This window comes from Diuraphis noxia, unplaced genomic scaffold (genome assembly GCF_037042655.1).
Source record: "Diuraphis noxia isolate RWA-SAM2 unplaced genomic scaffold, SU_Dnox_SAM2 contig0001, whole genome shotgun sequence".
NCBI classification, from domain to species: domain Eukaryota; kingdom Metazoa; phylum Arthropoda; class Insecta; order Hemiptera; family Aphididae; genus Diuraphis; species Diuraphis noxia.
Genome location: NW_028301711.1, coordinates 68,736,982 through 68,760,468, shown reverse-complemented (window position 1 = coordinate 68,760,468; position 23,487 = coordinate 68,736,982). Strand labels below are relative to the sequence as shown.

General features: G+C 26.9%; 2 protein-coding genes and 1 pseudogene across 4 annotated transcripts; 1 reads left to right on the top strand and 2 right to left on the bottom strand.

Moving 5' to 3' along the window:
- Nucleotides 1–4,248: 4,248 nt before the first annotated feature.
- On the top strand, nt 4,249–5,851 carry LOC149061455 (uncharacterized; annotated as a pseudogene).
- Nucleotides 5,852–8,198: 2,347 nt separating this feature from the next.
- On the bottom strand, nt 8,199–10,872 carry LOC107168888 (uncharacterized). Of its 3 annotated transcripts, none has more exons than XM_089216810.1 (7): nt 10,581–10,872; nt 10,365–10,457; nt 9,679–9,886; nt 9,435–9,616; nt 9,171–9,363; nt 8,757–8,925; nt 8,199–8,663 (listed from the first exon to the last, which is right to left on the bottom strand). In XM_089216810.1, the coding sequence occupies exons 6-7, from the start codon at nt 8,902–8,904 to the stop codon at nt 8,440–8,442; spliced, it is 372 nt and encodes a 123-aa protein (XP_089072936.1). In that variant the 5' UTR covers nt 8,905–8,925; nt 9,171–9,363; nt 9,435–9,616; nt 9,679–9,886; nt 10,365–10,457; nt 10,581–10,872; the 3' UTR covers nt 8,199–8,439. The 3 variants fall into 2 exon arrangements, with proteins under 3 accessions (XP_089072936.1, XP_089072937.1, XP_089072935.1); XM_089216809.1 differs by having other exon boundaries at nt 9,171–9,352.
- A 5,524-nt stretch (nt 10,873–16,396) lies between these two features.
- On the bottom strand, nt 16,397–22,500 carry LOC107168889 (uncharacterized). Its single transcript, XM_015518434.2, has 3 exons — nt 22,052–22,500; nt 18,013–18,078; nt 16,397–17,913 (listed from the first exon to the last, which is right to left on the bottom strand). The coding sequence occupies exon 3, from the start codon at nt 17,876–17,878 to the stop codon at nt 16,700–16,702; it is 1,179 nt and encodes a 392-aa protein (XP_015373920.1). The 5' UTR covers nt 17,879–17,913; nt 18,013–18,078; nt 22,052–22,500; the 3' UTR covers nt 16,397–16,699.
- Between the last annotated feature and the right edge of the window lie 987 nt (nt 22,501–23,487).

Genomic DNA, 23,487 nt, shown 5'->3' with positions numbered 1-23,487 from the left:
TTCAATAATTTACTAACGTCTATGAAAGTTTCACTATACCATTGAATTTCAAACATTGTAAGAATTCAAAAAACATTAGTAGCAAGCAAAACCTAAATAATAATATATTTAAATTTAAAACATAACTAGATATCCATTAGGTACGTATTTACCTATTTTGTTAGTCAATAGTTGATAATATTTAAATTTTAAACTAATAGACAAACATACAAAACATAAATATTATAATTATAATAATATACTGGTTTGATGATCAACCTTATTATAGGTTAATTACATTAAACCCATTAAGGAGAGGAATAGGACAATAGGTACAAAATGCATATAAAATAATATACGTTAAACGCTTAAGATAATTATTACATTATATCAATATAATACCCAAAATATATTATGTTCAACTAATAATTTACACTTGAGAATTTTTTTTTTATAATAATTATTATTATTATTATTACTATAAAAAATTATTTTTTTCAAATAATCTATTTGTTCTCACTAACAGTTGGTCTTCTAGATGAATGTATGCAACATTAATCGGTAACGGAGGCGGGAGAACAGTTCAGTAGATAGCAATCAGTCGTAATGTCGTACAGAGCATATTGTGTAAAGTGTAAACATTATGCCTAGCTATTTTTAGCGGTATCAATTTTTATTAACGACGCCGCGCGCCGTCGTCAATATTACGCGGCTGTGAAATTTTCGATAACATTATATTAATATCATGTTATTTCGTTGTTACTATAATAATTGTTTGTAAAAATAGTATTTGTTTATTTTAATAATGGATAGAGGGAATATCTTCAATCTTGCTCAGATGTATAATAAGCAGGGCTCGGAAGTTCTAGCAAATGCATATTTTTATTGGTTCTTCCTAGAACATCCAAAGTAAGATACAAATATGTTTCACACTTCTCTGATGTCATACACGGAATTTTATTTTGCTATTTTTTGTATATTTACGGTTTTTACTGCTATTTTGCTAATTTAGGGTTTATAGTGCTATTTTTGGTTATATTTTCAAATAATATAGGAAATAATCGCATTTAATTATTAATTAATAATAATGATTAATGACTTACTTAATTATATTTTTAAAAATATTTGAATTATTGGAAATAAAATATAAATAGACCTCATAAACTAATATTTATTGTTTCCATCGACAGTCCAGTGTATTAATAGTTTTTATACTAATTTATAATAAAAAAATAAAAAAAGACGAGCATTTAAATAATAATATTTATCTTTTACAAGTGCGAAATTTCTGCGAAGGCACACCTTTTTTAATTTATAGATCCAGTAGATCCACTTTTATTCTGAGCGCTTGTGTCAATAAACATATCATATTATTACTATTGCTTACATATATGTCCGATGGGAGGATATGCTTTGTGAAGACAAATGCTTGCGGAAAGTAAACATACTTACGCTGTATAATATTATCTATAGTTCGGGGAATAACCACTCGTTTTTTACAACATTTAAACGGTGTAGAACATCATATATTAATATATTATGAATTATGATATTAACGGTCCGGCCTGTTACGGACAGAACACAAGAACCACAGGTAAATTATTGTTATAATTATAATTTGCTATTGTTATTGTTACGTATTAAATAATGTTTATATACCTATATATATAAATATATGGTGGGGGATTGTCCTACCATACGCAACGTGTCTCGCACTTTCGCACGACATTTAGTTTACGTATGTTGTTTCTACAATGAACACGTTATACTTATAATCATTCATAGGTACCTATAAACTGTAGTTATACTGATTAACGTTTAATTGCTGCATTCATATTAATGCAACGATCCAACAGTTATTATACATAAATTATAGGCACATACTTACCTAGGTATACACACGCAGCTATTATCGTACACATTCACCGCTGGACCAAACATCTATAACCGGACAACATCGAATCGTTAGAGCATAAAATTATAATTTCCGTTATTACGTTATTATTATGTTTTATAATGATACATTATTCTCGGCAGTTTGTGATTAACTCGTTCTATAATTATTACGTCGCTTCACGTAATATAATATTGCAATACCCACAGTCCACAGATGACACGGAAGCATATAGAGTGATGTTATATTTATGTACCTTTACTAATCTATGCGGTGTCCCGCTATACTATTATTGTAATTTATAGTTCTATAATATGTGGCAAAATATTTTGTAGGTGTCTAACGTTTATCTACAATGGCTAATTTTTAAATCTGTATGAAATTGTTAATTTTTTAAAGTTTTGTAGTTTCGTTTGGTTTGGAAGGTACACGTCACTCCTACGATGCCCGCACCCAGAAAAATGTGTCATAATATCTATAAAAACATATACTGATTTAATGTAATTCGGGTATCATTTCGAGCCAATTATATTTTTTCATAAAATCGTGGTATTTAGTGCTTAATTAATTTAATTCCAAATTTCATCATTATGAATAACTTCATACTCAGTTTAATTATGTTGGAAAATTGAACTAACAAACTTACATACTAAACTTAATGACATTATATTCTTTAAAATAACACTTTTTTCATAGTTTCAAAAATGCTTTGCCTTTGATTTTACTTGTAAATATGTTTAAATGTTATGAACTACATGTATTAAAACCATGATAAATTTCATAAATTTCATAATTTTAATGATGCTTGGCTTTGGATTTAATCATTAATGTACCTAAATTCAGAGGCGGTTTGAATGTATTATACTTAGTGGTGCAAGACAATATATAGACACCCCCCCCACCACCACCACTACCATAATAATAGAAATTACAAATAAATATTTTTTAATAAGTTTATAGTTTATAATAATTATAAGGCCCTATATTCTTAACTCGACGCTTTCAACAGTTTCAGCCACGATTATCATTTATCATAATATGTCATTAATTAGGTACTTTATTACTTTTTTCATTTATTGAACATTAAAATTAAACATTGCGGTCAGTACATGCTCAACCAAGACCATCCACCCCCCTAACATTGGTGGTGCAGTGCACCAAAAACAGTATACTCAAACCGCCTCTGCCTAAATTCAATACAATTATTTAATAAAAATAATACTTATTTTCATTGTTTCGATAAACTTTATTTCATTTAATGTATTTTTATATTTCATATGTAATTACTAAAGTACAAAAATTACACTTATTCTAATTCTAAATCATTTATTTAATAGAAAAAATATTACAATATACATAAATTTAATAGAAAACAGAATCCAATACAAATTAATTTCAATAGTAATGTTTTATCCGAACAACAGTTTCATTAGTTGGTAAATTACATAAGTTTATAGGAGGTCCTATAAAGTCATTAATATTCTTAAGTATGTAATTTGAAGTTATAGTTCTAGAAATAATATAACTGACTATATGTTTTTTATATGATAATACATTTAAAGATTCACAAAAAAACAACACTTTCTCATCAATACAAATAATTTTTTTTAACCTATATACTAACATGTTAAAATATGTTCTGCATTATAGACAGTATTGCAGTAAGTAATTTTATCATAACAAACTGCATTATTAAGAAGTGTTAAATCGTTAGGCAAGAATAATAACTTAATGCTGTGTTCAAAATATAGACATTGAGCAACTAAACAACTAGTAGACACAGGTGTCAGGTGTCCATATATTATTACCATTAAAATTTAAAATAAAGTCTGCAAAATTCATAGAATATTTGATTGCTAATGATTAGGCTTAGGGACTTCTAGTATTTGCATACTTTTTTTAATTATTGTTAAATATAGCAGAGTGCGAAATAAATTCGTTTCTCAGTGCCACGATATCAGATCTAAAATTTGAATGTGCATATTTTTGCATATTTGATAGATTTTGCAGGAGAGTGCATATTTTAACATTTTTATGTTTATTTTGCATATTTTGACAAACATTTCAAATTTCAAACTAAAAACTATAGATACATATTACATATACATAAATACATTAATATTACATATTTCAACTGGTTGAAAAAAAAATGTATTAATAGGACTTAATACTTCTAGTAATATGCTATCTGCAAACTACCTCTCATATCTCGTTATAATTTTTGTGTAAGGATTAACTATAAAGAATACTATAAACCCGTATCGATCGTAAAACCCGCTGGATATCGACCGAATGTCGATAAAGATAATAGTCGATATAGAATAATAGATTATTAATTGTTTAGTGTTCAGTTCAGTCGATTATTATCCGTCGTTGTTTGTGCGTCTTGCCGTCTCGCAACCACGCAACATCGAATCATACGTAAAACGTTGTGCGAGTATATTTTGTAACATTGTATAATGCCGAAAGTACAACAGTCTACGAGTAGCTGATTACAAAGTTTTGTTTCGGAGTTTAAAGATACATTTACATCCGATGGACACGTTTTATTTTGTGTACTATGTGAAAAAAAAAGTGGGAAGTGATAAACAATTCAATGTGGTCCAACACCTAAAAACTGAAAAGCATTGTAGTGCAGTAAAACGGAATGAAAAAAAAAAATAAGGTAACACAACAATTAGTTTCAAATTCAGACTTGGGTAACAAGAGTTCTTTCAACAAAGATTTGTGTAAAGCTTTGCTTTTATCAAATATTCCATTAAATAAATTATCGAATAACGAGTTCAAAAGCTTTTTAGAAAAATATACAAATGAAAACATACCTAGTGAAACCACTTTACGTAAAGGGTATGTAGACGACATTTATCAAGAAACTTTGTTGAAAATTAGGAACTATGTTGACAAAAAAAAATTTGGGTATCTGTTGATGAGACTACGGATGTCACCGGACGTTTTGTGGCAAATATTGTAATAGGAACACTGGAAATTGATAGGGCAGGGGAAATTTTTTTATTGCATTGCGAAGAATTAGAGAAAACTAATCATTCAACTATATTTAAGTTATTTGACAAAACAATGGGAATATTATGGCCCGAGGGAGTTCAGCATGATAATGTTTTATTGTTTTTAAGTGATGCTGCCCCGTATATGGTGAAGGCTGGTAAATGTATAAATACCCTTTACTCTAAATGCATACATTTAACTTGCCTTGCTCATGCATTTCATAGAATTGCCGAAAAAATTCGTGGTGAATTTTCAGATGTTGATAAAGTAGTAGCCTCAGTTAAAAAAGGGTTTCGAAAATCACCTATACGTATTAAAACATTTTTAAATATATCAAACAATGAGATTCCGTTGCCAACAGATCCCATATTAACAAGATGGGGGACTTGGATAAATGCCACCTTGTATTATTGTGAACATTTTTCAAAAATTCATTCAGTTATACAAACATTTGACGATGATGATGCAGCATCAATTAAAACCGCTAAAAAGTATTTGAAAAAAAGTAATCTTCCATGTCAACTAACATTTATCAAAGCAAATTTTGAATTTTTACCTCGAGCTATAACATTTTTAGAAAAAAGAGGTACTAAGCTGTCGGATTCGTTAAAAATAATTGAAGATACAAAAAATAAAATCAGTGACTTGAAATGTACAAAGGCTATACCAATTGTAAATAAAATGAATAATGTTTTAGATAAAAATTCTGGTTATAATATTGTGTTAAAAATTTATAAAATATTAAGTGGTGAAGTGGAAAATTTGGAAGGTTTGCCTGAAGATATGACAAATGATGATTTGGCATACTTTAATTATGCTCCAATTACTTCTGTAGACGTTGAACGTAGTTTCTCAATTTACAAAAATTTATTGTCCAGTAATCGTCGGAGATTTACATTCGAAAACATAAGAAAGCATTTAATTGTACAATGTAACTTTAAAGAAACTCAAAATGATGCAGAAATAACAATGTAATTTTTACACAGAACGTATTTTTTTATATATATATAAAACAATTGTATTATTTAAGTAGCAAAGTTATGCCATTTAAAAATATTTTAATATTTATGTATTTTATTTGATTTTTATCAATATTTGACTTTTTAATTCTCGGATTAATTTTTCAAAATTTTAAGGTAAATATTTATTTTTTCAAATTTAGTTGATGCATATTCAATAATAAAAGTTGTATCCTTGATTAATAATTTTTTACTTATTGTTAATTAATTATTAGATATAAATTTTAACTAATAACTTTTTAAAGTTAAAAGTGAAATTAACCAAGATTTAGTGGACATTTTTTTTTTTTTTAATGCATATAAATGCATATTTGAATGATTTTAGAAGCATATTTGCATGAATATTTGTGTATTTTTTAGAGCTATAAGTCCCTAAGCCTACTAATGATACAGGAATTTGTACTCTAGATGTTATATTTTTAGTACCTATAGGTTTTAAGTTCTCTGTGTTTAGATTCAAATCTATAAGACTATAAAAATTTTAAAGGCCCCGACTTTTTAATAATGTTACAATAATGAATGAGAAGATGGTGTTTTGGTTTTAATGTGTCTTTAAAAATCTCAGTGTACTTAGAATTATGGTATAAAATACAACTCTGTAACTTAAGTATAGTTTGTTCACTAAAACTAGGTAATAGCAACAGATCAATCAGTTCAATGAAATTAACTAAAAATAACCAAACTGGATCACATTCATGCTTTCTTCTGTTTAACAGTTCTAAATTGAAATATCCCATACTAATTAAATGATTGATAATATGACACATATTATACACACAAATACCTTCAAACAGGTCATGCATAATGTCTACTGCATAGTTATCCACAACATGAAATGAATATATGTTATTAAATATAGATTCTTCATTAACTCCAGTACTCTTACAATCATTTTTGAATACATTTTCATTATAATTTTTTTTGTTGCGCAGTAAATTTGTGTCTTCAACAGCAAGGGTTTGAGTTTGATTTTTATGACTTAGGCAAAAACGACAAAAAAAATTTGAAGAAAAAGATTTAGTAAAACCTAACACCGTATTGACTCCAAGATTATCACCAACAACCAATCTCAATACAAATGTAATTTTAACATTTTTCCCTGATAATATTATTGTCAACCCAATATTTTGTAATTAATTTAATTCCTCTATCAAATGGTAAAAACTTCTATCATTCCCAAGATTTTTTACATCCTTTGAATTAAATAAAGCAGCTACAAAAATACTTTGTAAATTAGACTTTAAATAATTAGGAGCTGTGGGAAAACAATAATACATTCCTAGTACTGGAGATGCATGAGAACCTAAAGGATTGTTTACCTCGAAATCATCGAAGTATAAAAAATATGGTATGTATAATGAACCATCTTTATTAAAATGTAACATTTTTTTCTTTCCATAAATCACTATTTAAAAATTTTGTATAATTTGTTTGACTATTAAAAAAATTGTGATGTTGAACAAAACTATCTAATACTCCAGGGGCACCAAAATATTTTCTTAATTGGAATTTCAAAGGAAGGATTAATACATTTTTTTTTTTCAGCAATCATGTTAGTATTGTGATTTATAATATTATCAATAGAGTTATCTAAACAAATTATTTTTGGATTATCATAATAATCATTATTTGTTAAGTTAAATATTTTAAAAATTTGTATTCTGATTCAAAATCTTTAAAAGGATTGTTTAATAAATTAATTATAAGCTCTAATGATTTTTTTGTACTGTTATCTATCGTTTCATTAATTTTTATTACGTTTTTAATTTGTTGTGCTATAGGAAACATTATCATTTTAGTTACATCCCGTTGAAGTTGTAATGCATCTTTTATTGAAAAATTTAATTTTCCATAGTAATGCAATAAAAATTTCATCATTGAACATTTTAAAGTATCTAAATTAAAGTTATTATAATTTTGTTAAATTTCTTCCATTTGATCATTAGGATTTATGTTTGGTAAAGATACATTATTTTTATTAGTACCATGTTTTTCATTAATAATTATTGGTTGAATAAGATTGGTATTGCATATATTTGATTTCATGTGTTTAGCAAAAGAACGAAACAATGTGAATGTTTGAGGGCAGTTTAGTACCCCACAACTTGTTAACTTCAATAAATGAACACATTTTAAATGTATAAAAAGCATATCTAAATTATTAAATGTATTCTTAGAAATATAACATCTAGAGTCCATTATACTTATGGATTACTAACAGTAAAAAAAAAAATATACATAATGATAATAGAACAGATTAACTTACACAAAAAATGTGTAACAAAATATTTTAGTTAGATAAATCAGAGATTAAATACATCAAAGATGAGTTCTTAACATCAGAATCACAATGTATATCATAAAAATAACACTGAATGAATGTCCAAACTAAACTAGACTGAATTGGATATTTTAAATTAAATACCTGAAATATTTTAAAACAGACGTCAACTACTCTAATAATACTTGAAAACTTGTAATATGTGTTAAAGTAGTATACATAAAAATATTTTGCGATTTCAAAATCAACTCCAACAACACAAATTAAAGGCTGTAATGTTTTTTTTCCTTATAGCAGTTATCAATTTCGATTTGAATTGAGGTATGTAAATCATTCATTGAAGCAACTTGATGTAAAAATGATTTCCGTGCATCAGATATGGATGTTTTTATGATACGCCTTTTATTGGCAGATTCTTTATGATGATACTTAGATTTAGGAACATGCAGAGAATTCATAAGATCAATTATCAAAAGATTTTTAGCTTCTGAAATAGAAAAATCATTTATATATTTTTTAATTTAACTTGATTAATTGAATCATCAAGATTACAAAATGGCAAAAGTGAATATATTATTACCTAAGTCAGTTTCTTGTACTTCAAGTAAACGTTGTAAAAGCACTTTACTATTTCCATCTTTAATGCCAATTGCCATAAAAGGAATTATTTTAAGAGCAAATTGATTCCATTTGTCAAAAAGTGAATTGCCCTTAGAATTTGTATTCATGCACTCAAAGTCTATATCAATCTGAAATTAGAATTATTTAATTTTTATTTAGGTAAATTATATACATATATACTTATATATACTTGAAAAGAAAAACAAATTATTTTTTTCTGTTGTAACATTTAAATTTATGGTAGCTACAATATTCTGAAGGAAAAATTAATATTTGAATACACATATATTAATTTAAAATAGGTAACTCAAAAATAACCTAACTAAAAACACCTAATCTATAACTCCAAATAAACATGATTAAACAAACATACCAAACTATAACCAAATTACTGTTTGTATGTTGGCCATTCATCAAGGATATCATGAATAGTTATATTAGGCGAAGAAAGATATCTTCTACGAATATCAGCAGTTTGTTTCCACTTTATTTCGACTTCGTTCACTGGCTCTATATTAAATTGAAGCCATTGCTTGACACTATTTAATTCAGCACCTGTAGAAAACCTTAAAATTTAACATTCACCTTAATATTTGAAATTGGTGCCAAATTCAATAGTTAAATTGTTTTAATTTACCTTCTGATTCATCATGAGAAAATTCTCGAAAAGAGTTGGCATCTGAGTTATTTTCATTCAATTTTAATTTCTTAGGACCACTCCATAAATTATAACGACGCAATTTGGCTAAGGTGTTATGGTATTTTTTATACAGCAGTCCCTTAGGTTTTTGGCTTGGGTACACAGAGATAAAATGTTTCCTAAAAAGAAATTAAAAAATTAAAAAACTTTTACAATTATTATTTAAAAACAGAATACAAACCTGAATTTCCGATTTGAAGACTTCAACAATACCAACAGAGATTTGTTCAAATAGTTTAGGTGACGCATGTATTTTCTGTTGAATCAAATGCTCAATAAGAATCTGTCAATATTTTTCTTAATTCATCAGTGAGCTTGTTATTTTTTTTGAAAAAGGATAAAATTAGATTCCCTTTTCCAGACGAAGTCAAAATGTCTACAACATTTATCTAAAATATAAATAATTAGTAGGTAATACATGTATTGTCAACCTGATATTTACTATAAAATATAAATAAAATAGTTTAAAAAAATACAAAATGTTTATATCAATAATAATGGTAGTACCTACTAATAGCAAAACATATTTTTATAATTTAAAATTGTTTTTATTTAAATCAAATTTTCAGTAATATTTACATTTTAAGAATAAAATAATTTTTAAAAATATCATGTGGCTTTTTTTTAGATAATTTTTAATAAAATATGCATCAAATTATATGAGTGCCCGTATTAGGCTGCCATGTTAAAAATAATGTATAAAATAATAATTAGAAAGGTATACAATATTATTATGTATTAACTATTAAGTACCTACTATAGGTCCATAACCTACTCTTATTCAGTAATATCTACTCGTGACTTTTTAGAGGGTAATTGAAGCCTATTATTTAAAGACGTGTTTTGTTATAACTTATAGGTACCTACCTTTATTATGCTTTTTGGAGATAAAGTGGAATGCTCAGAATCTGACGAAAATGAACTATCCGAGTTTAATTTATCCACATGTTTAGTTTCTTCCTGAAATAAATATGTTATAGGTAGGTATATACTATATACATTATACACATAATAAATTTAATATTCATTGTATATCCGATACCGATATCATACATAAGAAGTTTGAACTGATTAATAACTTACAGTAAGAAAAGATGCTTGCCACTTAATCAGATGATGTTCAAAAATAATTCTTTGTCCATATTTATTTTTAGGACAGATATTGTTTAAATGGTTTTCTATTGTGTACTGCAAGCTCTCAACAGTAACACCGTAATCTGGAGCATATTTTCATTTGTTTTTTAAATATTTATTATTTACAGGTAACAAATAATATTAATAAAAACAATTTTAGTAATATTTATAATATTTATGACAGTAGGTGGTACCAACTATAGTATATTAGTATATAATATAATATGAATAAAATATAACCAAAAATATAATATATAATATTTATATTAAAAAAGTGGGTGTGGCTTTGCTGTACAGTAGGTTACTGTAATGGATGGTGTTAAATTTGAATTCAATGATATAATATTATAATTGTATAAGAAAATAATTCTGAGCGAAGAAGGCCAGTCAGCTTATGATATTAATAAGTATATTTGATGATATTATTCTGAATAGATACCTAAAGTAATTTGTATATAACCTATTTAAGTGGAACCTTGTTTTAAATTTTCAATCTTTAGCTATAAAAATTGAACATTTTATACATTTTGAACTACAAAATAATTATTAAATTTTTAATTTGATACTTTTTGTCAAAATTTGATCTTTAAATTCTTATAAAAAAAAATTTGACCTCTGCATTTTTAATATTTTTCAACTGCTATAATAACAATAAATCAGAAGCCTTGTATTAAATGTTCATGCTTTTTTTGTATTGACAATTATAGAATAAACTAAAAAAAATATAAAAAGTAGAATATTTAATTTTAACATTTATTTACATTTAAATATCTTCAAAATAGTGAGAAAAGTGAGGTATCAATGAAATAAGTGTAAAAAAGTGAGCACACTCAAAAAAAGTAAGAATAGTGATGAATAGTGAGTGCATGGCAATCCTGCAGTAGTCCAAAAACTGTTTATAAAAACATACTACTGCATTTATAGTTCTTTTTCAATTAATATAGCATAATAATGAGTGAGTTGAGCTTTATATCTTGTGAAGTAAGAAGAAAGGTTGCTGATATTATGTTTATATATGATTTGTTAAATGGTCACATTTTTTCCCCAGATTTGCTCTCAATGATAGCATTTAATACAGCGAATCACTGCTTAAGAAAATCAAACTTATTTCATGTTCCATTTTATAATAATAATTACAGCTCCACTTCTTACTTTCCAAGAGCATTGAAGCTAGCAAATCTTGTTGTTGATCATGTAGATTTTTTCTTCATGTCACGTAATGTTTTCAAAAGAAATGTGTATTTAGTCTTAAACGATGTTGTAAATTAAGTAATATTCTATCATTATACTATTATTGATTTAGTGTTGTCTCCTATTGTATTATTATTGTTTCATTATTTAAACTTATCTAATTATTATTATTTTATATTGTCTGCTTATTATTATTGTTTTAAATCGAGTCGTTTATTATTAATTGTAAAATACTTAAATGTTAAACCTGTACTGTATTGTTTACACAAAAGGGTCTTTACCCGTTTATTATACAAATAAAATAAATAATGTTTTCGATTGTAATATTGACCTTTTTGAAATTTCGGGGAAAAGATTTCGAGCTTACTTTTAATATAATTGGCGATTGATACCTTAGAAATTAGTTTGGTTTTCTAGTACGGTTTCCGGCCAAATTTACACCGATTCACTTTTCTACTAAACCAATAAATTATACCAGAGATTATATTTACAAAACTTTTAGTAATTTTTTTAAAACAAATAAAATAAACTACCTTATAATATCCATTATTTTTATAAAGGACACAACAAATAATATTATATACATTTGTTTTAAAGTATAATCTCAGTCAAAAGATAATTTTTTTTTTATTTAGGAACATAATTGTAAACTTAGTCTAATCTTAATTTTCATTAAGTCATAATTTTACCTATGCATATTCATAAAAATTCAAATCTTATTAATTTAAATATATTTTAAATTGTATACTTTTTACCTCCCTAATCATGACAGCATAAACATGGCTCTAAATCACATATATCCACTTAAAATTTAAATTATTCAATTTTTTTTTTTTTAATTAAAGAAATAACCCTCGGCAACTTGGCCATTGGGATAAGATACATTTTTTTTTTTTTGAAAGGTGTTACATAATAATAAAGTAAAATTTTAATAACAATAACAATAAATGCTTAAACTATATGAAAATAATAATAATAATAAGATTGTTTTATTTTTTTTAAATGATTAAATAAGTTTGTCCAGTCCTGCAACCTGGAGAAACACAATTATTCAATTACTTAACTGCTTAAATATTTGTAGTTACCTATTCTAAATCTACTATTCAGTATAAATTATTACCTACATACCACTTATTTGTTGATTTTATTAGTTTTAATTTTAATTTTTGTGACTACCTACTTAAACTTCAAATGAATTTGAGTCGTGTCCAGTTAAATTCATATTATAAAGCCAATTGTTAAATTTCCTTATAAAATAAATTTAAACAAATTTCAGTCATAAAATAAATTTAAACAAATTTCAGTCATAAAATAAAAGTATATTATAGAAACTTAAATATAATATTGTGTATATTATTTCAATAGTTCATTCCAAAATTAGAATCTTTTAAATTGTCAATATAATTATACCAAATAAAATATTAAAAAACTATAAAGTATTATTTTATAATAATATAAATAATTAATATTTTTAATTTAATGATAATAATATAATTAATATAAATATTATTATTACAGTTTTGTCAAATAATAATCAAATAATCAATATCATGTAAATATTTGGCACAAATTTGGAAGGAGAAGGAATATTATTAGTCAACAATATAACAACACAAATTTCCACTGCAGATGTACAAATAATGGATGTTTCTAATTTAAAAAACCAAGCTGTTGAAACAGTTTCACAAGAGTGGAATAGATTACACAACATGATTCCATCATTACCATCGACAATACTTGAACAATTATGTAAGCGACTAAAAAATATTCAAAATAGTCAACAATTCGTAGGATTTATTCATTCAGTAAATAAGACTGCAGCTTCACTAAATATAAGAAAGGCAAAAGGGAAAAATTGGGGTACAGCCTGCTTCAATAAGTAGGAGAAAACAAGGAGTAACTCGTGGTTAAAAAAGGGTACCATCTGGAAGAAGACCAAAAGAATATGTCACTAAAGGAAAGCCTAAAAGACCAAACAATTTAGGTAAAAACCTATCAAATAATGTAATGAACTCTAAACATCATTAGAGTTTATACAATAATATTTCTTTTTTTATTAATACGATGTCAGTAGTGTTACACTTAGACACTTAGTAGTATTATATTTTATATAGTAAAATATTGGTGTGTAAACACACTGTGTTTATTTTTTTGGGGCTTTTTTTCCTTTAGGTTTTTTTCCGTGGGCTTTTTTTCCGCGATTCAATCAAAATGTATAGTTTATTAAAATACATTATTTTTAAGCATTATATGCTTGAATATTATTTTTCTGTGCATATTTTATTTAATCAATAGTTTTTAAAAAAATATTTATTAATGGTATCAAGGCAATTAACTTGAGTTATTATTGGTTTTGTAATAAAGGTTGGATTAATCTAATCTTATCTATATATAATATTTATAATCTGTGCATAAGATCAATAATTAAATCAATATTCATAACATAAATACTTAAGTTATAACTTCTAATAATTTCCAAAACATTGATTTAACTTAAAATGATTAAAGGCCAAATGATCTCAATTCAGTAAAAAAAAAGTAATTAGGTTAGTTCACATTATTTCTTAAGTTACACGTAACAAATGGCGTCATCTTAGTTGTCAGTAGAGGGGTAGTGGGGCAAAAGTTTGACTACCTAGCTCAAAAGGGTAAATTAAATAAACCATTTTCTAGGTTCACAAGTACATAATATCTGTTTACATTTTTATCATATAATTTCTATATCACATATTTTATAATTTAAATATTTTGCGTATTTAATTAATTTGCCTTTTTTTTGTTAACTAAGGTACAGCATCATTTTCAAACATAAGGTAGCAGATATTTTATAAAAACAATCATACAAACAAATCTTAACTCTATAAAATAATTTAGTAATAATAATACGTTATTTTAATTGCTTCCTTACTGGTTTTAAGTTTTGTCTTTTTTATACGTATTACAATTTTGGTTTGCTATTCTTGAGTTATTAGCTCTAAGTTAATTTTTTTGGAGGTTTTTTTTAACTGAACAACTTGTATATATATATTATTTAAGACATTTGTATAAATTAAAAAAATAATGGAAACATGTCAAAAACATTAAATTTTATTATTCTAAGCTAAATTCAAAAAATAGAAAATATTACACAGTATACGATCATCACAAAGTTAAATAAAATCTGAAAACAATGACCAATAAAATTGCTGATATATCAATTGTTGTCTTTTAAGTGCACATTAGTTTAAGAGTTTCGAAATAAAACTATACTTTTAGAGTATAGGATTAAAATATTAATTATTATTATTTTTGTTTATACAACAATTGAACAATGTATTCCTTTTTTATCAAAAAACACATACAGTCTAATTTCATGAACGTCCAGTGGCGTGCCCAAGGGGGGGGGAGGTTAGGGGTTATATCCCCCCTCCCTCATTGGTTTTTTTTTGTTAACTTCAACTTATTAGATATTACCATACACATGTATAAACATTTATATATATATGGATATTACTTTTAAAATTATCAGTAATAAGTTATTGCTTATAAATTATTTCCCATTGGCTATTATAAACATTCACTATATGGATTATACTGATTATAGATCAGTGATTATGTATTCATGTTCATGAGCAATCATCGAGACATTAAAATAAATACTGATGAAATCATTGATGAGATGAGTACAAAATCTAGGCGGTTAAATTTTTGTTTGGAATAACGAATAACTAAGTTGTTTTTAAGAATTATTTTTCTTTTGTATATTAATTATTTTAATAAAGGTTATAAATGTTTTTTTAACACATGTCATGAAGTCCCATCAATGGATGGTCTCTTCTCTCATGCCCCCTGTCTGAATTGTTGTAAATAATTGTAATCACCAACCTGCCGTTGTTTTATTACCTTATTATTTCGTCTTTTCTATATTATTCTATTCTATTATCATTTGTGCTTATTGTAAACCTTAAATTACAGATTGTACAATTCTCTCGTTTAAAAATAAAAAAATAAATGTTTTTAGTTTAATGTTGTCATTTTATTTAAACAATAGTGTATAGTGTGTGGCAATTTAAATTAATTCTAATTGTAGAATGATACTTAATATGCATGAATGTACATATGTTTAGCAATTTTTGTGTTTGATAACCATGATTAATTTAAATGTACTTTTACTAAAAAATTTATAACATATATCCCCCCCCCCCCCCATTGAAATTTCCTGGGCACGTCACTGTGAACGTCCAAACTTGTGTCCAAATATAAATAATATATTCCAATTCCAAACATTATAAAAATAATCATGTTAATGTGTTAATAAAATATAATAATGGTTAGCAGGAAACAGCTGCACTTCAGCCCATTAGTCTGCATTTAAAATCAAACAGTAGAAAATGCGTAATCTGCCATCCCTCAAAATTACAACACTGCACATACATACATACTGCACTACATTGTAATCATTAGTTTGAGCAACATACATATCTACAAATAGATGGCTAACGATTTTTATTGATAGATATTATCATACTATTTATTCGTATTGTAGTCTGTAAATTAAAATGTTTTGGGTATTACTATGAAAAATGACTAATAGATTACAATAATAAAATATTTATGTTACAAACATGTGAAATACTAAACCTTATATTATTTTACATTTTAAACCTTTAAAATAAATTGCTAAAATTATTTTAATTGTCATAACTGTTGATTTATTAATTATTTGTACATTTTATAATCCCATTTAAGAAGTTGCATGTGTTGTTTCTATCTTACAAATATACAACATACAGGATTCACATTATATACTAATTTTAATTTTATAAAAACTATATAATTCATATTTCTAAATTATCATTGAAAAAAATTAAATTTTCAAGCTAGTTTTTATGAATAGTTTAAAAACAGTCTTCAAAATTTCCATTCAAGGCAGCCCAATTACGTGTTTCATCGTCCCAAGGACATCCGTTTTTTCGAGCATATTTTAAGCATTCAAAGTGGCCATTCAGAGCAGCTATGTAACATGTATAATCATGCCACGGACAACCATTCTCATGGGCATACTGGAGGCAATCTAAATGTCCATTTTTTGCAGATCCAAAAGTTAAAAATAAATCCAAAGGACATTTATTTTCATGTAAAAACTTTAAACAATCCAAATGCCCATTTTTACCAGCGGCACTAGTTGTTTTACCATTGCATAAACATCCATTATTAAAAGCATAAATCAAGCAATCTAAATGTCCATTTTCGGCTGCACCAAATGTTGTATCTTCATCCCAAGGACACCCATTTTCATGAGCATACATCAAAACTTCTAAATGTCCATTAGAACCAGCCATAGTGCATGTTTCTTTATTCCATACGCATCCGTTTTCATGTGCATATTTTATGCAATCAAGATGGCCTTTTGATGCAGCCATGGTACATGTTTCTACAGTCCATGGACACCCATTACTATGAGCATACACTAAACACTGCAGCTGTCCACTACTTGCAGCCCATTTGCATGTATCTTCACCCCATGGACAACCATGTTCGTGGGCGTATTTTAAGCATTCAATATGTCCATTGTGGGCTGCCAACATGCAAGTTTTTTCGTCCCAAGGGCAACCATTTAAAAACGCATATTTCAAACAGTCAAAATTGCCACGGTTCGCAGCCCAGTTAGATGTATATTTGTCCCAAGGGCAATTGTTCTCATGAGCATATTTCAAGCATTCCAAATTACCATGTTTTGCTGCAGTGTAACATACACTTCTATCCCATGGACAACCATTCTCATGGGCAAATTTTAGACAGTCCACACTACTATTTTGTGCAGCAGCCATACAGACATCTTTATTCCATCCAAAGCCTAATTTGTGAGCCATCTCTAAACAATCAACATGACCAGATTCTGCTGCAATGTAACATGTCTTAGTATTCAAACGATGGTCAACAACTTTTTTGCCTAGTATTAATGTTTCGCAACACTGTTTGATATAAATTTTAATTACATTCTGTGGAATGTTATTATACCAATATTTTTCGAATTCGTCACAATGAAAATATGCTAGTTTTGATAAGGTGAACATTGTCAAATCTTATTTTTCAAATGTTTAAAATCCACCTAAAACATTAAAATTATCAATAATATTATATAAGTGCAGATTATCAATTATCATTGATACAAATTTGTATTAAAATCACTTAAAATAAGAATTCTTACTTGTGAATTATTGTAATTTATCAGTCAGATTGAAACCAAATTGACTTCTTCCATAAATTGTATAATCTATAAACAAATACAAAATATAAAGAGTTAACAAAGATTTGTATTCATTAAAGGGGCATGGTTCCTACACCTTTAAAAACTGATATTTTACAGGTATTCTTACACATTTATGTACTACATATAAATATATACCTATATATACAAGCTGAGTAATTCAACTTTACCATTAAAAAAACGAAATAATATAAAATATAATGCTGTATAGATGTATTTTGGACTGAATGTTTCTCATTAATGAGGAATTGGTGTTGGTTATTTTGCTTCATTAACTAATTCAACCAAAATGAACAATTTGCCTTTGGTGAATGATAATGGGTAAAGCACTTGATATATTTTCAAACATGGTTCAAAGTATTCTCTTGTTGGTAGAACAGATGGACTTTAAAAAAAATGATTACAACTAGATATCCTGGTCGTCAAGTGTTATAAAGGAAGACGTTAATGAAAAATATAGGAGCTCAACATCAAGTCCTACTACAAAATATTAAAAGCTTATTTAACTACCACTGCTGATTGTAGGACTACTTTCAAAAGGTTTGTTATTTTAAACAAATAATCTAATATATTATAATAATTGAATTCATAGCTTTTATAATTTAAATATTGTTTTACAGATTGGGTATGACATGCCATTGAATTAATCCAGAATCAATAGAAAGTCTTGCTTATTATCTACAAGAAGATTAAAGGGTAGTCATAAATATGATCTACTAGCAAAAACTATGGAATTTATTTATACTGAATTTAATATTTATTTTAATCAGAGGTATGATTTCAATGCAAATAATTTCTTTAACTGGTTTGAAAATAAATCAAAATTGAATTTTTCCTAGGAATAACTCATTTTTTGTCAAAAAGTCCTGCAAAAATCTTAATATATAGAATGAAATGTCCACAGTAAAAAAATCATTTTTCTACTTCTTAGCAGTGCTCCTGTGGAACACATATTTAGATGTGGTGCTGTATTATAAAAAAAAAAAAAAAAAAAAAAAAAAAAAAGAGGTAGGATGAATAATACAATGTTGAAAAAGTGTTATGAGGACGCAACACGCGTGTTTTTGTCGCAGTCTAACAAACACATAACATAGCAAATTGACATTCAGCAGTTCACGTTTTATTCTGTTAGCTTAAAAATTAGAGTGAATAGAACAATTATAAAACTTGATGGTAATAACACTAATAACATAATCTATATTTTGTTGGAAGTATTTTTTACAAAAATTCAGTGTTTAAGTTAATTAACTTTTCTATCATAATGTTGTCAATGTCATATTTATTATTATTATTATTTAGCCACGGCAACTTGGCCATTGGTTTCAAGTTTTTGACTATTGTATTACAAATTACTCTTTATTATGATATTAATTATATTATAATTAACTATTGTTACTTTGAATAAATAATTTCATAAAGAGTGGATGAAAAGTATCTAAATATTTTTTAATAAATGCAACACAATAGTACTTGTATTTTTTCACTCATAAATTTAATCTCAAACAATGAAACTTTCTATTACAAGACAATAATTTATCAACAAAAAATATTAATTTCAAACACAGCTTAGGCATTAAAAGGACACCACACCTACATGTGACGACTCTGACTATCTTACAAGCGTAAAAATAACAAAAACGGTTTTGACAGGAAAGAACCGAGAAGCCTATATTCGTAACTAAGGAATAAAATGTTGGACCTTTTCCGTTAATTCACTAACACTATTTATTTTTTATTAGTTTTTCCGTTTTTTTTTTTTTAGAAGACTATATATGTATATTAATGGAATGACTCACAGAAATGTGTTGATAAGTGAGATCAAGCCTTTTTTTAGGAGTGCCACATCAGTAATTATTTTCGTGACTGCAGCAACATGTTCAATAATAATTGACAACAATGTATGTGCTGATCTGTCAGGAATAGGAACTAAAAAAGTTTCTTTGGCTTATTAATTTTGTAGATCCTAATACTTTGGCTCACACTAATACTATTGAGAGTTCTTGGAGCAAAATAAAATATCGAAATAAAAAACAGTGGGCTACCTATCGACTAATGCTGAACAGCTACTTGGTCGAGTACATGTAGTGTAAGCGTTATGGTCCTAATAATTTATTTGAAATAATATTACAACTCATTGCACACTTCATGCCTCCAAAATCAAAATGATATAATATACATATATAATAATCTAAAAAAAAACGGAGACCAAAAAAAAAAAAGTGGTAGTGAATTAACAGAAAAGGTCCAAAATGTTTTACTGCAAAGATAAAAACATTTACTATGCAACAATGTTTTTATTTTTTGATATCACGAATACGGAAAGAGTTATTCAAGTTTGAAATAATGAATATTTAAATATTAATAATTTTTTTATAAGACATTAAAAATGTGAGTATGGCATTCACTTGATGATAGACTACAGTACATTTTGTAAGTTACATTATGTATGTGATATAATATTATAATGGTATGCTAAACAGTAAACATAGTAAACTATTTGTCAAATGCCCATGGAACAAGAAATTTTCTGTTTATGGATATGATATGGGTTTTAGTTAAAAGTAGGATAATGACAAATGATGGAAAGCCATTGAGATCTGCAGTCAAAGACAAGTCGACATTTGTTTTCTTCTGGTCTGACGCAATACATTTTTTTGTATTTATAAAGTATTCCAGCTTCTATAAAAAACTAGACACAAATATTACATAGTTTTACTTTTTAGGGAATAAGTTATGTTTAGTTTATATATAATGAATTCCTTCAGTATTACACTAATCATCATAATAGTAGCCTAAAAATTGTTATTAAAATTAAAAATTTTTGTGATAGATAATAATAATTAATATAATATACCAAGGTAAAATACAAGTTACGGGTAAACCTGGTCCTAGTGAGAAATTTGACACTGATTTGAACAGTTGACAAGCGCGCCCTTATATTACAGTATAAGAGAATAACAAAAATTATAAGTAAACATATATCATATTTCAAACTTGATTATTAATACGATCATCAAATTTGACCCTATTATACGTATTGATACACTCAAATTTCTTGTTAGAAAATCTTGATTGTTTAAGTTATATTATTTATTAGTTGAAATAGAAGTACCTACCCATAGATATAAAATCATTTTAACACAACTATATTATTATAAACATATTAATATATTCTAAATCATAATAACTCTACTAGGTAAAGCCTTTAATTTTTAATGGTGTATTAGAAAAATAAAATAATTTAATGGTTTTCAATTTAAAAACTTCTACTTAGATGAAATAAGCAGTTGGACATGAATTTTGCAAATACATATCTCCTCCTCCATAATCAACCCATAGCTCTAATCAAAATAATGTTGATAGATATGAGACAGAGATGGAAAATCCATGGCATACGTTAAGATTTTGAGGGCACACAAAACATTAAAATTTTTTTATATACGCATATATAGTAACTATATACTATTGAATATTTTTCATGACATACTCAAAGAAATAAAAGAAGCTGTAACTGTTCAGTTTCAAGACCTCCTAGCCTTATGTGATCTACAATCACACATACAATATTCTTTCTAAATACCACGCATCTTACATACATACAGTGTATCACCCAGTGACAATCAACGGGGTGGACGATGGAGACAAATCATTCCAAGACATTCTTTTCAATATTTATACTAAATTGTAATATTATAATATAGGTACACAACGAAAACCATAAATTATATCTTTGATGATCAAATAGTGTATGATAAAAAATCAGCAAACCCCTTTTCCATGCGAAAATCGTTAGATTGCCATTGCACTCTTGTGCATAGTTTAGGGAATCTTCAAACTAAGAAAGAACAATTTCCCTACAATGTAATTACACACAAGAGACAATTGACACACGAAAACCGTATTGTAGAGAGCACCACCGCCCTTGGCCTACTAGGTGACGATCAAAACAGTGAAACACACGGGCGTTTATTATACTTACGTAGGTATAAGTAACGTTATTGCAAACGTCGAGGATTAGGGCTTCCAAATGGTGTAAGCGCCGCCGTTGATTCGCTGTCAAAGGCCCACGAAATTCTTGTTGACAACTGGCGACGGAGAAAATGAAATATTCGCGGTCACTGATGAGATGTGACTGGTGAATTTTATAGCGATCGGATACGGACGATGGAGATGAGGCCGCCAAAGTCGGATTGTCATTTGTCAGTGAACTCGATAGGTAAACTTAATAATTCTGGTTAGTGGCACCTAGAAGCCATGGGATAGTGTGAGTGCGTACTATACACATTCGAGTGACGCTCAAAAATCAATTCCTAAAACCTAACCTGCGATTGGGCATTTGTGTAAGACACAATACACAAACACAGACACACAGTACACACAGCACACAAACAGTGTCGTTGTACACTTATTCTACTTGACACTTGTACCACTCTACCGCGTTGCCGGCGTGCATATTACATAGAGTAATATAGAGACTGAGGTCGTTGGGTATATTGCCGATGTTAACTAATTGATGCGCTACGTGGATATTTAGCAGGGCCTTCGTTATTGATAAAAAAAATATTGTACAAAAAAATGGTAAAACGTACCGCTTGTTAAATGTTATCAGTAATGTTATCATACAGTATTACTCTATGGGACAATGCAATATTGCATTTTGCATCCGTTAAAGATTACGAATTACGATTTACGACTACGTTATATAAATAATAATTAAATAATATAAAAAACTACGTTTTAAATGTTTGCCTAGACGTGTTTTATAGTAGTAAATAGTAATTCTCATAATGCCTAGTTGTTTTGTATGTGGAAGAACAGAGAATCAAAATTCTAAATCTGCTAATATATCTTTTCACAGGTATGATTAAGATTTTAATTGTATATAATATATATATATATATATATATATATCTAGACGTTTGAAAATTTAGTGTAATGTTTGTTTCAGGTTTCCTACTAAAGATAATATTAGAGTAAAATGGGATAATTTTTTAGTAGAAAACTATCTAAATCCAAAAGACGTGACTAAATATAGCGTAATTTGTTCATTACATTTTGAGAAATCATGTTTTTTTATGAAACAACATAGAAAGTTACTATACAAACATGTATTTCCATCAATTGTTGTTGATCGAATAAAATATGTAAGTTTACAATAACTATTGCATTAATATTTTTTTATATGGCTAACATAATTATAAAAATATTTTTCTTAGGCAAAACAATCGTTTACTGAAAGCACTAAAACTGTACCAGTACCTCAAAGAATAAAAAAAAATGATATTTTACATTTTGATAAAACTCTTGTTAAGGTAAATAATTATTTTAGTATTAATTTATGTGAATTGTTAATTATTGTAATAATAATATGACTGTACTTAACATTTATGTATTCTACCCTCAACTTTAAAATTG

Excerpts from the sequence above, each read along its gene's own strand:
- LOC107168889 (XM_015518434.2), bottom strand. The coding sequence starts at position 17,878 with ATGTTCACCTTATCAAAACTAGCATATTTTCATTGTGACGAATTCGAA.
- LOC107168888 (XM_089216809.1), bottom strand. The coding sequence starts at position 9,746 with ATGCGTCACCTAAACTATTTGAACAAATCTCTGTTGGTATTGTTGAAG. Across the intron at positions 9,617-9,678 it reads TCTTCAAATCGGAAATTCAG|GAAACATTTTATCTCTGTGT; the intron begins GTTTGTATTCTG and ends ATTTCTTTTTAG. Across the intron at positions 9,353-9,434 it reads TTCTCATGATGAATCAGAAG|GTGCTGAATTAAATAGTGTC; the intron begins GTAAATTAAAAC and ends GGTTTTCTACAG.